At 34.5% G+C, this 18415-nt stretch overlaps 1 protein-coding gene across 1 annotated transcript in view; it reads left to right on the forward strand.

The window, feature by feature from the left end:
• The window catches only part of LOC107592668 (1,4-alpha-glucan-branching enzyme-like), a 194866-nt gene that overhangs the window by 106421 nt on the left and 70030 nt on the right, over positions 1-18415 (forward strand). The window contains exons 12-13 of the mRNA XM_016282208.1: positions 11324-11378; positions 11564-11748. Coding sequence (XP_016137694.1) covers positions 11324-11378; positions 11564-11748 — 240 coding nt within the window. The remainder of the gene's footprint in view (positions 1-11323; positions 11379-11563; positions 11749-18415) is intronic.

The following is an 18415-nucleotide window of genomic DNA, read 5'->3' on the forward strand; positions in this document are numbered from 1 at the left end:
ATAAAAAAAACATGAATGAACAAAAGATATATATATATATATATATATATATATATATATATATATATATATATATATGTGTGTACTTTTTAATCATGCCGCAACTAATCCTGAAGCTTATAACATGGTGTATTGTGCAGTATATTATTGATGGATTGGCGCTGGAAAATGTTGCTAGCTGAATTTGAACTTGTTAGCACCAAGGCTCAAAGCACCAGAGCATGTGATCTAACCTTAGAGACTTATGTTCATAATTTGATTTACTGTGGCTGAATTTAGTATAGTTATACGCACACTTTCCCATCTGTTTCTTTTAAATCAGCTCTGAATTGAACGGCTGCATAACTTTGCACCATAGGGTGTGTTTTTTTCAGCTCTATATCCAACTTTTAATCAAACGCTGACTTTGAAGCACTTCACCATGACGAAGCAAACACTAAGCTTTGACTACACCTTCTGCTTCACTTCTAACTGTATTACACACTCTTTTCCCTGGCATTGAATTTCTCTGTGTGCGTCAATTGGGAATCTCAGCTGCCAGCGTGAGGCCTGCGCCACAATACAGCTCCACGGCTCCCACGGCTTTGCCACTGCAAGGTATCAGACACTTTGAAGGGCTGCTGTTCAAGTCTGACCACCTTTAAATGAGCTAATGGTGGTTTCATATTCCACCGTCGTGTCTATATAGCTCAAGATTAGTTTTTCTTACTGTAAGGCTGCAAAAGTCTATAACCGGTAGCTAACAGGAAATGAGCAAGTCATGAGGTTTAGTTTACTTGTTTACTTTATTATTTTTTGAAAGAAATGTATACTTTTATTCAGCAAGTGTGCATTAAATTGATCAGAATTAACATTAAAGTCATGCAAAATGTTTATATTTCAAATCATGCTGGTCTTATGAAATTTATATTCATCAAAAAATCCTGTAAAATATAAATAGAAAGAAGTGATGCAATGATGCTGAAAATTCAGCATTACCATCTCAGGAATATATTCAAATAGATAACAGTTATTTTTAATAATAATAATAATAATAATATAAAATAATATTACAAATTAAATATTGCCCTAAGGTTAGTCTACATTGTGAGATTTGAAGTCTAAATAAAGTCACAATTGAATACATGCTCTCTTTTACTTTGACATGGAAAAGAAGTTTGGAACAAAATAAGAAAATAATTTTTTTACATATATTATATTATATTATATTATATATACTTTTATATTATGTAATATTATAAATATATGTAGAGAATTAATATTCTACTACTTTAAAATATTAAAATATATAATTTTTTTTACATTTTGAAGCCTATATAGAATTTTTTAGTGATATTATTTTAAGCACATTAGCCGCCAAAATTGTCATTACTGTAATACAAAAACATAAACATTCAATACTGTAATACAAGAAAAAAGTTTCCTTATTAATTTAGTACAGCAAAGAAAATCATTCTCTACAACAACAGAAAAATATCAATTTGTCTCATTTTTAACATTTCTAAAAAATAATTGTTTGCTTAAAATCAAATGTTGACATTTTTATATTTAAATAATGTCAGTGTGTTTTTTTCTCCTTTTATTACAGTAATGATCTCTCTCTCTCTCTCTCTCTCTCTCTCTCTCTCTCTCTCTCTCTCTCTCTCTCTTATTTGCATTTTAGCAGGCTACTGACAGTTGGGAAGAGGGTTTAAATGTGCTTAACTGTCATATGTGACAACACCAAAAAGCTTAATGGCATTTAAAATAATAAATTATTTAGAATTGTTGATGAAATATGATCTGGACATGTTCTTGACAGTTTTAGTGAGATTTAACCATCATTAAGAGAAGGAACATCTGGCTTCATAATGAAGGATGTGGAGAACACCTCTCTATACATCTGCTGGATGATTCCTGTTGTGCTGATAGGAGTCAATGTATGTATTGAATAAACTCCAGATTTACATTTATGAAAAAAATCAAATCAAATCCAAATTACAAATCCTTTGGTTAAGCCATGCAGCAAACAGACTGAATTCTTCAGCTGAAGTTGACTTCCCGCTTGGTGAGAGTTTTTCTTTTTCTCTTTTTATTTCATTATAGTTCTCGCTCTCTCTCTCTCTCTCTCTCTCTCTCTCTCTCTCTCTCTCTCTCTCTCTCTCTCTCTTATTTGCATTTTAGCAGGCTACTGACAGTTGGGAAGAGGGTTTAAATGTGCTTAACTGTCATATGTGACAACACCAAAAAGCTTAATGGCATTTAAAATAATAAATTATTTAGAATTGTTGATGAAATATGATCTGGACATGTTCTTGACAGTTTTAGTGAGATTTAGCCATCGTTAAGAGAAGGAACATCTGGCTTCATAATGAAGGATGTGGAGAACACCTCTCTATACATCTGCTGTATGATTCATGTTGTGCTGATAGGAGTCAATGTATGTATTGAATAAACTCCAGATTTACATTTATGAAAAAAATCAAATCAAATCCAAATTACAAATCCTTTGGTTAAGCCATGCAGCAAACAGACTGAATTCTTCAGCTGAAGTTGACTTCCCGCTTGGTGAAGTTTGTGGAAGTTTACAGACTGCTGTCATCATGTTTTTCTTTGGGGAAACTGGGAGAATATTTTACCTGCTGTGATTGTTATTGTTCTAATTCCCTGGTTATTTTCCCATTTCCATATTTTCAGATTTTGAGTCATGGCTGTATCCTGGGATTAGACAACATTTGTGATCATCAGTAGCATACACACGGTTAGACAATGAGGAATGTTTTATTTTTTATTTATTTTTTTACTTTTGGTAATTGAAACAAAGTTTGCATAAAATATGTATATTAGATGAAAGCTTAAGCTTATAAAACTTCAGCTTAAACAAAATGCTGCTTTGGCAATTAACTTATTTAGTTTAGAACAACTTAAGTTTAAGTATCAACATTACTAAAACTGAAATAAAAATAAAGATGAATATAAATATTCTTAAAAACTAATAAAAATTACAAAATCACTAAAAGTAAAATTAAAATGAAAACTGAAAATATATAAAAAAGCTCATTCTGAACTTATAATAAATACTATAATAGTATATAATTATTAATAAAATAACACTGCTGCTAGTCTTGGCGACATTTTTACAACCCTAAAATTGTAAAATGTATGTTATATGCAGTGTTGGGGGTAACGCGTTACAAGTAACGCGAGTTACGTAATCAGATTACTTTTTCAAGTAACTACTAAAGTAACGCATTACTTTTTAATTAACAAGAGAATATCGGAGTTACTTTTTCAAATAAGTAACGCAAGTTACTTTTTCCCCCCAATTTAGTGATTGACAGCTCTTCTGTCCACATGTTGAGAGAAATCAGAAGATGTTAAAATAAATATGAATATGCATTAAATCATCTCACTCACACACACACAAAAAAAATACACAGATTCAGTATTCCTCAAAATGAATTTTTACAGAGTAACGCAATATTGTAATGCATTACTTTTAAAAGTAACTTTCCCCAACACTGGTTATATGTTATGTTATGTTATGTTATGTTTAGAATATTAATATTCTACCACTTGAAATATTCGGGGTATGCCCGAAGCGTGAAACCGTATGCAGAAAGGCACGGAAAACAAATAACGCATTCTATGGAGCCACTAAAGCAGGGGTGTCAAACTCAATTCCTGGAGGGCCGCAGCCCTGCAGAGTTTAGCTCCAACCCTAATTAAACACACCTGATCCAGCTAATCAGGTCCTTTAGACTTAAAAAGTACATGGTTGAGCAGGGTTGGAACTAAACTCTGCAGGGCTGTGGCCCTCTAGGAACTGAGTTTGACATCACTGCACTAAAGGGACTTGGATAGCCGCTTGCTAGCGGTAGACTGTTACATTACAGTACATGAAAGTTCACTTACCACATACACAGAGTAAGGAGAGATGATTGATAGGACAATGGGCGAATGATTTGCAGATACTGAGCGCCACTGACAAATATCTAATTTTGTAAAATGTGTGGTTGCGGCAGTACTGGTCCGTAGTATAGAGTCCGTGTGATCGCGAATCTCGAAAGTGAAAGTAAAATGAGAGCGTGCATTTGAAAGCGGTTTCAATGACCTGCATATTAGTAGCGGCTCCCTGATGCCCGCAATTCATATACAGTATATAATTGCGAGAGAAATTATTGAAATATATATTTTTTTATCCTTATTTATTTCCTTTAGGGGTTCTGTAGTACACTTAATTTCATTTCCGAACACGGAATTTGGATGCAGCGGATTGCGGGGGGTATGGGGGGGGGGGATCACGATGCCGGCTCAACATCGTGATGTCTGTCAGCAATCGGTGATGGACAATGGCATCGTCTATCGGCCCAACCCTATTAGAAGTTACCCTGTGGCCATTTGCATCCTTGCAGACTATTACACGTCTTGCTTTTGGAGTGATCTTTGTAGGTCGACCACTCCTGGGGAGGGAACAGTGGTCCTGAATCTCCCTCCATTTGTACACAGTCTGTCTGACTGTGGATTTGTGGAGTCCAAACTCTTTAGAGATGAGCAACAGCAACTCTTTTGTTTTGAGGTCCTCAGAGATCTTCTTTGTTCATGCCATGATTCACTTCCACAAACATGATCTGATAGATCCCTGTTCTTTAAATAAAACAGGGCACACACTGACACCTGATAGGCATCTCACTGATTAAAAACACCTCTGAACAGACAGACTCTAATTTTCACCTTCAAATTAACAGCTAATCCTAGAGATTCACATACTTTTGCCACTCACAGATATGCAATACTGGATCATTTTCCTGAATAAATGAATGACAAAGAACATATTTTTGTCTCATTTGTTTGATTGGGTTCTCCTTGTCTACTTTCAGCACTTGTGCAAAAATCTGATTATGTTTTGGGTCATATTTATGCAGAAATATAGACAATTCTAAAGGGTTCACAAACTTTCAAGCAAGACTGTATTAAATATTCAGTATTAATATAATATAACACTGCTGCTGGTCTTGGTGACATTTTTACAACCCTTAAAAACGTTTTACTTTTACTTTTAAACAGGATTATGACACATGCGTATTGGCTTAGAGTTTGGTTTAAAGTTTTGTGAACACATACGTAATTCAATCAGCGATGATTGAGAACCGTCTGATGCCTGAACATCTCTAATACTGACCTCAGGCCATCCTCATCGTCACAGTACATGTTCTTCCTCCCTGTTTGCTTATGCTTTGACACTTCTTTACAGCTGTGTAATTTATTTCATTAGAAAGCTCTGTCATTCCTTGTCTGTTCCACCTCATCCAGGCATCCATTTTTATTTCCATCTTCTTGTCTCCTTCTCTCCTTCCTTGAATAAACAACTTACCTCATCACCATTGCTGTGCCTCTGTTCTCTTGCTTGTCAAAGTGCCTCCTCGGATCCTCGGAACCCAACTGTTGTTTTATGATGTTGTCTTGTCAGCTGATGACGGATTCATTATCTCATCACTCCGCTTGACAAGACTGTCACAACGCTCTCTTTGCCTTTTATTCCACTGCTCACGCTCAGCTTGCAAATGTATTCCTTCGCTCTTGTCTCCAGTCCTCCCTGTGTTCTCCACTGCCATCTGCTCCATGACTGAGCTCATCGTGCCCTCAGACTGCTGGAAAACACTGAAACCCCGCCATTGTAATCCTGTCAAAGGCTCCTTTCATTTTTTGCAGTAAAGGCCAGTTAACATCTGATATGACTAAATATTTATGCGCACGGCAGCAGAATACGGTAATCAGTTGTGTTTGTATTGTTAACTCAGCTCTGATCACACACACTTTGGTTTAGGTTAGTTTAGATTATTTTTTGCTTCTCCCAGGTTAAATTTTGCTATCTAATTTAGATTTTTATATATATATATATATACACACACAAACACACACACACACACACACATTTATTTATAAATATTAAAATTTTAATACATTTATATTTATTAACATTTATATTTCATATATAATATTGTATATATTTATAACATGCTGTTTTTTCATATATTTATATTTATTAATATTTATATTTTGGAAGGGAATAATAGAATTCATATGCATGTTTGAAAATTGCAGGTTTCCGTTTTTAAAATTAAAGTACGATTGTGTCGTGCCACCAGTTTGGCGCTCATGGTCATGTGTGATGTGATGATTCATATGCACTCCACCAGAGGTCAACAGGAAGAGGAAACGGGTCACACTTTTCTGTCTGTTTAGAAGTTACTGAATGAATCAGCAGTAAAGGATTCTCTTACTTACGTAATGCCTTTCCCTTAATCTGTGTGAATTTGACGAATAAACCTGCATCCATATTGGCACATATGTTTGAAACTCCTCCTCATAGAAATAATATCAGTCTAAAACAATGCCAAAAATCAGAATGATCTTAAAACAAGGCAGAAAGGAAAAGGTCATTTAACAAACCACATTTAGATTTCTTAATTTGTAGTGTTTACTAAAGATGAAGCATCACTTTTATTATTGCTCATTTCAGAGTTACTGATTTGAGTAAGCATAGAAACCAAACACAACACACTTAACCGCATACAAACACTTAATGACTAGAAGCTCCCTTTATGTATTATAAAAAATGTCCCTCTAACACTACTATTTTCTATTCTTTTGACTTGTTTAATTTTTGTTTTAAAAATGACCCTAAAGGTTTCTTGCTTTCTTCATTCTTGCTTTTGGAGTGATCTTTGTAGGTCGACCACTCCTGGGGAGGGAACAGTGGTCCTGAATCTCCCTCCATTTGTACACAGTCTGTCTGACTGTGGATTTGTGGAGTCCAAACTCTTTAGAGATGAGCAACAGCAACTCTTTTGTTTTGAGGTCCTCAGAGATCTTCTTTGTTCATGCCATGATTCACTTCCACAAACATGATCTGATAGATCCCTGTTCTTTAAATAAAACAGGGCACACACTGACACCTGATAGGCATCTCACTGATTAAAAACACCTCTGAACAGACAGACTCTAATTTTCACCTTCAAATTAACAGCTAATCCTAGAGATTCACATACTTTTGCCACTCACAGATATGCAATACTGGATCATTTTCCTGAATAAATGAATGACAAAGAACATATTTTTGTCTCATTTGTTTGATTGGGTTCTCCTTGTCTACTTTCAGCACTTGTGCAAAAATCTGATTATGTTTTGGGTCATATTTATGCAGAAATATAGACAATTCTAAAGGGTTCACAAACTTTCAAGCAAGACTGTATTAAATATTCAGTATTAATATAATATAACACTGCTGCTGGTCTTGGTGACATTTTTACAACCCTTAAAAACGTTTTACTTTTACTTTTAAACAGGATTATGACACATGCGTATTGGCTTAGAGTTTGGTTTAAAGTTTTGTGAACACATACGTAATTCAATCAGCGATGATTGAGAACCGTCTGATGCCTGAACATCTCTAATACTGACCTCAGGCCATCCTCATCGTCACAGTACATGTTCTTCCTCCCTGTTTGCTTATGCTTTGACACTTCTTTACAGCTGTGTAATTTATTTCATTAGAAAGCTCTGTCATTCCTTGTCTGTTCCACCTCATCCAGGCATCCATTTTTATTTCCATCTTCTTGTCTCCTTCCTTCTTGCTCTGAATAAACAACTTACCTCATCACCATTGCTGTGCCTCTGTTCTCTTGCTTGTCAAAGTGCCTCCTCGGAATTCAATTACCCAACTGTTGTTTTATGATGTTGTCTTGTCAGCTGATGACGGATTCATTATCTCATCACTCCGCTTGACAAGACTGTCACAACGCTCTCTTTGCCTTTTATTCCACTGCTCACGCTCAGCTTGCAAATGTATTCCTTCGCTCTTGTCTCCAGTCCTCCCTGTGTTCTCCACTGCCATCTGCTCCATGACTGAGCTCATCGTGCCCTCAGACTGCTGGAAAACACTGAAACCCCGCCATTGTAATCCTGTCAAAGGCTCCTTTCATTTTTTGCAGTAAAGGCCAGTTAACATCTGATATGACTAAATATTTATGCGCACGGCAGCAGAATACGGTAATCAGTTGTGTTTGTATTGTTAACTCAGCTCTGATCACACACACTTTGGTTTAGGTTAGTTTAGATTATTTTTTGCTTCTCCCAGGTTAAATTTTGCTATCTAATTTAGATTTTTATATATATATATATATACACACACAAACACACACACACACACACACATTTATTTATAAATATTAAAATTTTAATACATTTATATTTATTAACATTTATATTTCATATATAATATTGTATATATTTATAACATGCTGTTTTTTCATATATTTATATTTATTAATATTTATATTTTGGAAGGGAATAATAGAATTCATATGCATGTTTGAAAATTGCAGGTTTCCGTTTTTAAAATTAAAGTACGATTGTGTCGTGCCACCAGTTTGGCGCTCATGGTCATGTGTGATGTGATGATTCATATGCACTCCACCAGAGGTCAACAGGAAGAGGAAACGGGTCACACTTTTCTGTCTGTTTAGAAGTTACTGAATGAATCAGCAGTAAAGGATTCTCTTACTTACGTAATGCCTTTCCCTTAATCTGTGTGAATTTGACGAATAAACCTGCATCCATATTGGCACATATGTTTGAAACTCCTCCTCATAGAAATAATATCAGTCTAAAACAATGCCAAAAATCAGAATGATCTTAAAACAAGGCAGAAAGGAAAAGGTCATTTAACAAACCACATTTAGATTTCTTAATTTGTAGTGTTTACTAAAGATGAAGCATCACTTTTATTATTGCTCATTTCAGAGTTACTGATTTGAGTAAGCATAGAAACCAAACACAACACACTTAACCGCATACAAACACTTAATGACTAGAAGCTCCCTTTATGTATTATACTATAATTTGTTACATTTTTAGTAATTGTTTTTTTTTTATAAATTTCCTTTAGCAATTTTTATTTTATCATAATTTTTTCTATTATTATTTATTTTTATTTATTTTTTTTTTTCAGATAGTTATCCTAATATTTTTTTATATATTGTTTAATGTTTCTATTTTTTTTACATTTCTAATTGTCGCTACAATTTGGGTTTTTCATCTAATGTTTATATTTATAACAAATATTAAATATATTTATATAAATTATTTATAGCATTTAAAAAATGACAAGGCTTACAAATAAGTGAAATAAATATTCCTAGCATTAAACCACCGATTTGAAAAATAAAAGGAAGAAAATATAAAAAAAAATGTATGACAACGTGGTTTCACCAAGGAGTGAAGAATATGGGTTCAAATATATACAATTTTTTTTTTATTATTATTAAAATATAATATTATGTATTGTTAAATAATATATTTTAAATATATTATATGTTATATAACTTTTTGATTTATTTCTTGTCGTCGACAATTGACTAAAAGTTAATTTTGAACCGTAGAGATAGTTGTGTAAGATATAACATAGGCTTTTACTTAAATCTGGTGGAAAATCTTGGCAATTTCTCATATTTGTACAGTGCATTGAGAGATAAAAAGTAGTACATCAAAAGGCAATCCTTTCTATTCCTGTTACTTAACCCTCAGACAAGGTCATTTTGCTTTTCATAATGCATTATTCAGTCCTATCTTTACATCTCCTGGTTCATTATGTTTGTGGTGTTTCTCTCTGTTCTTTCAGAAATATTATGAATAAAGGGACTGTGGATTCATTTAGCATTAATTTGTTTGTTAGAAAATAAACGAACAAAAAAAAAAGCACGCTCTGGGAATAGATCTTGAAGCTGTGCACTTCTCTTGTCTTGGTTTGATAATGGCAGCGGGTTTGAAGTGAACATTCGCTGCAGGAGGTGTTTGAGAGGGAAAGGTTCGTTCACGGTGAGGGCAGGTTACTGGACTCTTCTTTCCTCACAGTCATCGTTCAGAGAGGAGTTTAAAACTCCAATTCAGAGGTGACCTTTTGAAACATCTGAATTTCCAGTTACATTTTGAATGCTGATATCAGGAAGAAAAGGACACAGCAATCTTAACACGGTCAAACTAACAGTTTTTGGAGGAAAAGTTGTTTTTGGATTGGAAAGTCCCTACTTGTATATAATACTGTTATATGTGTGTGTGTGTGTGTGTGTGGTTCAGGTATACGCTATATTATGGGGGCAAAATATCCTCATGAAGATGGCAATATCCAAAATGGGAACATTTTGTAGGTCCCCATGATGAAACAAGCTTATAAATCATACAGAATGAAGATTTTTGACAATCTAAATGTCGGTAGTTTTGTGTGATGGATAGGGTTAGCATTAGGGAATAGAAAATATAGTTTGGACAATATAAAAACCATTACGTATATGGAATATCCCCATAAAACATGGAAACTTAGTGTGTGTGTGTGTGTGTGTGTGTGTGTGTGTATGGTTTTCTCACCAAAGCATTTTTTTTTTTTAATCAAAAATACAGCAACAACACTAATATTGTGGGAATATTATTACAATGTAAAATAACTATTCTATTTTAATATATTTTAAAATGTAATATATTCTTGCGATGCAAAGCTGAATTTCCAGCATCATTACTCCAGTCTTGAGTGTCACATGATCCTGCAGAAATCCTGAAAATCCAAAGAATCCTGGGGAAATTTTTTTTTTTCAAAAATATTAAGCTGCACAACCGTTTTCAATTTCTTATTATTATCAATGTTGAAAATGTGGTTTTCTCACCAAAGCATTTATTTATTTTTTTATCAAAAATACAGCAACAACACTAATATTGTGGGAATATTATTACAATGTAAAATAACTATTCTATTTAAATATATTTTAAAATGTAATATATTCTTGCGATGCAAAGCTGAATTTCCAGCATCATTACTCCAGTCTTGAGTGTCACATGATCCTGCAGAAATCCTGAAAATCCAAAGAATCCTGGGGAAAAATTTTTTTTCAAAAATATTAAGCTGCACAACCGTTTTCAATTTCTTATTATTATCAATGTTGAAAATGGTCATGCTGCTTGATGTTTTTAAAAACATTCTTTCTCAGGATTCTTTGATGAATGTAAAGTTCAAATAAACAGCATTTATTCAAAATAAAAATATTTTGTAGCATTATTCATATATTTACTGTCAACTTTTGCTGCTTTGCCGAATAAGTGTAAAAAATAAATACAATTAAATAACACTTTTGAACATGCCAAAGTTTAGTTTAAATACCAAAATATATTTGTTAGAAATAATCAAATCAAGTGAATAGTCAGTAGTAACAGTTTTTCTCTGATTTCATTTCTGTCATGAAAAAAATGGTCTGCCATATTTTGTGATGTTCTTACTTTTGTGAACTATTCATAGGTTTATAACCCCATCAGACCTAAACCAGTGCAGAAAGATTCTCTGGAGACTGAATGTCAAAAATCATTAAAAAGTTGAACTTTTGACTCATCGGCGCATGTCCAAAGTGGCTGTGGCAACAAAGAAAGTCAAAATACTTTATTTCTATCAGACATTCAATGCAACTGAGTCAACGATAACTAGCTTTTGAAGCATTTGTCTTCAGTCTGTAAGAAACTTCTCTATTGTGTTTAATTGCAGGCAATGAGTTCGGCCATCCAGAATGGCTGGATTTTCCCCGAGTCGGCAACAATGAGAGTTATCATTACGCCCGCCGGCAGTTCAACCTCGTAGACACGGATCACCTGCGTTACTGGCAGCTGTACGCTTTCGACCGAGACATGAACCGCACGGAGGACAAGTACGGCTGGCTGGCTGCTTCCCCGGTGAGAGAAAAATAAATTTTCCCTCTCCTACTGTACCTTGTCTTTCTTCTCAGTTACACTTAATATTGCTTTCAGTTCTTCCTTTATCAGTCAAACTCGTAGTGCATATCACCACAGTTTGGCTATCTTTTTATCATCTTCCATGTTCTCAATCCGCCGTCTCTTTCTCATTCTATCTAACTCCCTTTGTCTGCAGGATAAAAGTGTTTATTTTCCATCACCAGACCATCTGCAGTTTCACTAAGGGTGCTTTCACACTAGCACCTTTGGTGCGCACCCGGGTTCGATTGATGTCAGAGTTCGGTTCGTTTGGATGATGTGAACGCTGTCTTCCGAACTCGGGTGCGCACCCGCGAACCGTACCCGAGTCCGCTTAAAAAGGGTGGTCTGAGGTTATGGTTCATGTGAACTCCGGTAGGGTTCGCTGCTGATGTGAACGCAAATCGTACCAAATCGCGGAAGTAAACCGCTATTAATGACGTATTATTTGATAACAAATATGTGTTTGTGTGTGTGTTTCACTCACTTTCCTGACGAGTCTGACTGACGCACTGAAAACAGAGAGCTGTATATCTCATTTCTATTCACCTTGAGCGTTCTTTAGAGCATTTGCAGTGCATTCGTAAGGCAGACGTAAGTGCCGTTATGTACCGAAGCTTTGTAAACAAAATGAACGGTTCAAAAAAGTAAATATATAAAAGTGCAGAGAGCAATGTTATGCATTTGCCGCCTTCTCCTGCGCCGTCGTTACTAAGCAATGGGGTAAACAGCTGCTGGATTGATGACGCAAACGAACCGCGGTTCGGATCCAAATAAAATAATATGAACGCAGTCCAGCGGGGGTAGGGGGAGGGGGCAGCAATCGAACTCGGGCTCGGACCAGGCAAGCGAACCAAGTGTGAAAGCACCCTAAAACATCAGTCTCTAACCAGCCCTGCAATCTCATTACTCATTTGCTTTTTAAACAAATTTCCACTCCATCAAATGGAAGATTGGAATATGAATTATTAGCTGAGGAAAGTAGTCCAGCTCGTAGATGTGATCGCAGCTTCTGCAGAAGCATGATGTTAAGAATGGACTGGTTTACTGCTGTCGGCCGTGAAGTAGCTTGTCTTAAAGAATGTTCTGGGTAAATACAACAAACTCTATTGTCAGGATCTGAGTCACGAATGACAGAACATAATTTCTCAGCTCAGAAGAAAAAAAAAAAACTTTTTTACGGTAATGCACTTGTTGGAAAAGGCATTCCAGGGGATTTAACTGAAATGAAAAGCTTGCATTTTTTTGTTAAAAGTGTACTGTACAAAAATGCTTGTTATTTGAGATTTAAAGTACAAATCGTCCTTTTGAAGTGGAACTACTTTTCTTGATGAATGAATTGAATGTGATTTCAAGTGGATGGAGTTTCTCTGAATGATTCAATCAGATTTCTTTCTGGTAGCTTTGCACGTGAAAATTTTACAAATATGTTTACTGAGTTTACAATGCCATGGCATGGCTGTAGTTTCGAAACAGTGTGAATTTTGATGTTTATCCCATTCCAGTGTCCTGAAGGTATTTTATTTATATATTAATTTATTTATGTACTATTGTAGTATTTATTCATATTTGAATTAGCTTTTATTTTTATACTTTCAGTTTTCATTTTATTTTTCGTTTACATTTTTATAATTTTGCTTTTGTCATTTCTGTTTATACAGTCTGATCAAACTGTGTAAATAGTAAGCGTTATTTTAGATATAATACTGCAATATATAAAATATGTAATGCATTGTTAATACAAAATACAAAAAAATAATAGATAAAATATATATCTAAATAAAATAAAGTATTAATTATTTTTTATTTTTTTTGTAATTTTGGTTTTGTCTTTTTTTTTTTTTAATAATTCTATTTAGTTTTAATTCATTTTGTGGCATTCCAGTGTAGATGTAGGACGTAGCCGTAGCGTAAGTTCCTGTGAGAAGTGATGAATGCGGAAGCGCAGAGGAGAGAGCAAAACAAAACACCGGTCACGAATTTCGATAAAAAGCCAAGAGGAGACAAAACACAGTTCTCGCGAGACTAGCATATTCTCACCGGAGCTTACTGTAACCCGGGTAACTTACTAGTGTTGGAGATTCATAGAGTGAGAATGTGTGACTAGATGTAATTTGCATAAGCCCTACCCCGCTCGTGATGATGGACTCTTCAGAGAGCCAATAAAAACTGATCCAGGTGCGATCAACATGCCCAACTCATGCGTCATTTTGTCAGCATGAACGAGAGAACGAGAACTAGGCCTACTGTTTTTTTCTTTGAGCGGAGCAGAAGAAATTAATGTGAGCAATTTCTAGAAATGTTCTGCATCATATTAGATTGCTAGAGAAAGTGAGAATAGTTAAAGAACTGGATCGTGTTGTGGGTTCGTCGATGTGATAGAGCTGTCGCTGAAACAGCGAGAGGATGAGAGGGTGATTCATGAGGAGGATTTGATCATCGCGCCGATTCAAGTATATATATAAAAGATATATATAAAAGTTTATATCAGTAGTCCTGTATTCATAATTGTAACCACATAGTCTGTTTACAACGTGTTTACATCTAAAAATGTCTTTATACAGTACGTGCATAACTTTTACTCTCTGCACAACTCTGTATACATTGCATTGATTTTAATAACTTTAATGTACTTGAATTGTGCACCAAACACTAGGAATACACAAGTATCGAATCGGGACACGGTATCGGCAGATACTCAATATTCAATGACTCGGATCAGATCGGAGACGCCAAAAACTTGATCTGGACATTCCTAATTATTTAATTAACAAAATGATTCCTAATAGTCATAGTTTTAGTTAAATCTTTCCCCGCCATTGACGAGTTATCTCGTCTTTTGCAAGAAAACGCTTCCCCGCCAAAGACCAGTTTTTACGACTTTTCGTGTTTTCACTGTTAAGCACTCGGGGCGCTATTACGCATCTTCTGAACGAGTACAAAATCTCCCGAACAAAAACACACGGGAACAGGACAGAGAAACGAGCGTTCTCTTATGTAAACAGATGCATATGAAAAATAATGGGATCATCAGCAAGAGACAGCATATAAATGAAAACTGCATAATGTTACAGAGTTAAATGTTGATCCAGGACGTGGTATATGTATGTGCAAGCTTTGGAGGTGTTGATTTACTAGATGTATGCTTTGATAATCGTACTGAATATTATCCAGATGTAGTTTTTGATACAAATGTGATTTTCTCACCTTTTTGCTCAAAATTATGGATTTTTATGAAGCCTACCTATATTCAAGTGTTGCTTTAAGCTAGAATAAAACAGATTTTTTTTTGTTTAAAAGTAGAGGCTCTGATCGTTATTCTGGTGTATTGCATATTCAAATATTCATACAACAACATATACTGGAGGCCATCAAATTTTAGTGAAAGTCATCAAAATCGCTGGCGGTGGCTGGCAACTTTTTTCAAAAATGCTGGCGGGGAAAGAGTTAAAGATAGCACTAGTGTCCTTCCCCATAAAGTTCCATTGTCTGTTCCTTTCAGGTGTGCTTGTGTCAGTCTGACCGGCAGCAAGGTGATCATGCAAATGAAGGGAATTGTCAGGGATTAGATGGCAGACAGTGTAAATGATTCACTGAAGATGATTCACTTTATCCTGTGATCCGCAGCCCATTTTACACCTGCCTCGCTTTATCTGTGTCTCACTTTGACCTTGCCACATTGTTTTAGAGATGAGGACTGAGATCATGTTTGAAAGAATAAGCAAGAAATGTCGTTTTTTTTTTTGAAGCTCAAATCAGATTTGACTTTCTGTGGTGCACAAATACATAAAGCATTTAAATGATAGAAAACAGCTTTTAAAATGTAACCCTGGACCATAAAACCAGTCTTAAGTCGCTGGGGTATATTTGTAGCTATAACCAAAAATACATTGTATGGGTCAAAATTATAGATTTATATATATTATATTATATATTTATTTATTATATGTTTCTTTTATGCCAAAAATCATTAGGATATTAAGTAAAGATCATGTTCCATGAAGATATTTACTGTTAAGCACTCGGGGCGCTATTACGCATCTTCTGAACGAGTACAAAATCTCCCGAACAAAAACACACGGGAACAGGACAGAGAAACGAGCGTTCTCTTATGTAAACAGATGCATATGAAAAATAATGGGATCATCAGCAAGAGACAGCATATAAATGAAAACTGCATAATGTTACAGAGTTAAATGTTGATCCAGGACGTGGTATATGTATGTGCAAGCTTTGGAGGTGTTGATTTACTAGATGTATGCTTTGATAATCGTACTGAATATTATCCAGATGTAGTTTTTGATACAAATGTGATTTTCTCACCTTTTTGCTCAAAATTATGGATTTTTATGAAGCCTACCTATATTCAAGTGTTGCTTTAAGCTAGAATAAAACAGATTTTTTTTTGTTTAAAAGTAGAGGCTCTGATCGTTATTCTGGTGTATTGCATATTCAAATATTCATACAACAACATATACTGGAGGCCATCAAATTTTAGTGAAAGTCATCAAAATCGCTGGCGGTGGCTGGCAACTTTTTTCAAAAATGCTGGCGGGGAAAGAGTTAAAGATAGCACTAGTGTCCTTCCCCATAAAGTTCCATTGTCTGTTCCTTTCAGGTGTGCTTGTGTCAGTCTGACCGGCAGCAAGGTGATCATGCAAATGAAGGGAATTGTCAGGGATTAGATGGCAGACAGTGTAAATGATTCACTGAAGATGATTCACTTTATCCTGTGATCCGCAGCCCATTTTACACCTGCCTCGCTTTATCTGTGTCTCACTTTGACCTTGCCACATTGTTTTAGAGATGAGGACTGAGATCATGTTTGAAAGAATAAGCAAGAAATGTCGTTTTTTTTTTTGAAGCTCAAATCAGATTTGACTTTCTGTGGTGCACAAATACATAAAGCATTTAAATGATAGAAAACAGCTTTTAAAATGTAACCCTGGACCATAAAACCAGTCTTAAGTCGCTGGGGTATATTTGTAGCTATAACCAAAAATACATTGTATGGGTCAAAATTATAGATTTATATATATTATATTATATATTTATTTATTATATGTTTCTTTTATGCCAAAAATCATTAGGATATTAAGTAAAGATCATGTTCCATGAAGATATTTTGTAAATTTCCTACTGTAAATATATCAAAACTTAATTTTTGATTAGTAATATGCATTGCTAAGAACTTCATTTGGACAACTTTAAAGGCGATTTTGTCAGTATTTTGATTTTTTTGCACCCTCAGATTCCAGATTTTCAAATAATTGTATCTCTGCCAAATATTGTCCAATGGAAAGCTTATTTATTCAGCTTTCATATGATTTATAAATCTCAATTTTGAAAAATTGACACTTAAGACTATATCCAAAAATCCAAATATCCAAAAATAAACGAATGAACAAAAAGCTATGCTAAATTATCAACTAAATGAATTGGAAATTGTCATTATGTTCTCACCCTCATGAAAACCATATAATTTTTGTTTCATCAGTCGAACACAAGAATTAGGGATGAGAGGATAACTGTCAAGTCACATAAAAGTATCATAGCAGTAATCCATATAAAACTTGGGCATAGTTTTTTGAATCTTCTGAAGTCATACGATAGCTTTGTGTGAGGAAAAAGACTGAAGTTTAAGTCTGTAGTTCAATAAAAATCCCCATTCCACCCAAATCTGGTGCTTTAATGATATGTGAGAACCTCTTGGGCCTCAACACCACATGAGAAGGAAATGAAAGAGAAGAAATTGCACACAAACCTCATTGGTTCTTACGTGTAAAGTATGTAGCAGATCTGAATGTGAGGATGTAAATGAAATGTAAGGAACTGAACCTGTTATAATACCTCCACACGCTTTGAGAAACACTGGATATATATATATATATATACTGTATATAATTATATATAGATTGTATAAGAATATATTTCAATATAATATATATTTTTTAGTTAACTATATATATATATATATATATATATATATATATATATATATATATATATATATATATTATATATATATATATATATATATATATATATACATTTGTTCAGATTATAATGCGATTCATCATATTGATAACATGATCTCAGTTCTGGTTTGAAATATTCACCTGTAACTAGGGCTGCACAATTAATCGAATGCGATTGTCATGTGCATTTTGTTAGTAAAGCCGGTTCTGTAATCAGCAGTAAATCATCATCACGTGCTTTCAGATGGAGCAGCATTTACTACACAGAGCCGGAATTCACTGACAAGCTACCACTGACAAGCTACTGAAAAAAATCGCAGATGATTATGAAATCGAAGAAATCATTCGCGATAATGACAGCTGTTTGCATAGCTTCTCAGTGAACTACGGCTCTGTGTAGTAAATACTGCTCCATCGGAAAGCATGTGAAAATACCATATTTAATAACATATTTTTACTTCAAACTCAAACTTCATAATGTCAGTCGAGTGTTTGAAATAAATCCGTCTGTGAGATGATTTGGCTTCTTACACAGAATAAGGCACGCAACATATTTCATAGTATTCTATGCAGTGATAAAGGCATTGCATAATAAATATACTTTATTTTAATGAAAATTATAATAATAAGAACTCAGATAAACCGTATAT

The sequence above is a fragment of the Sinocyclocheilus grahami genome, unplaced genomic scaffold (assembly GCF_001515645.1).
Source record: "Sinocyclocheilus grahami isolate Dianchi unplaced genomic scaffold, SAMN03320097.WGS_v1.1 scaffold156.1, whole genome shotgun sequence".
Classification (NCBI taxonomy): domain Eukaryota; kingdom Metazoa; phylum Chordata; class Actinopteri; order Cypriniformes; family Cyprinidae; genus Sinocyclocheilus; species Sinocyclocheilus grahami.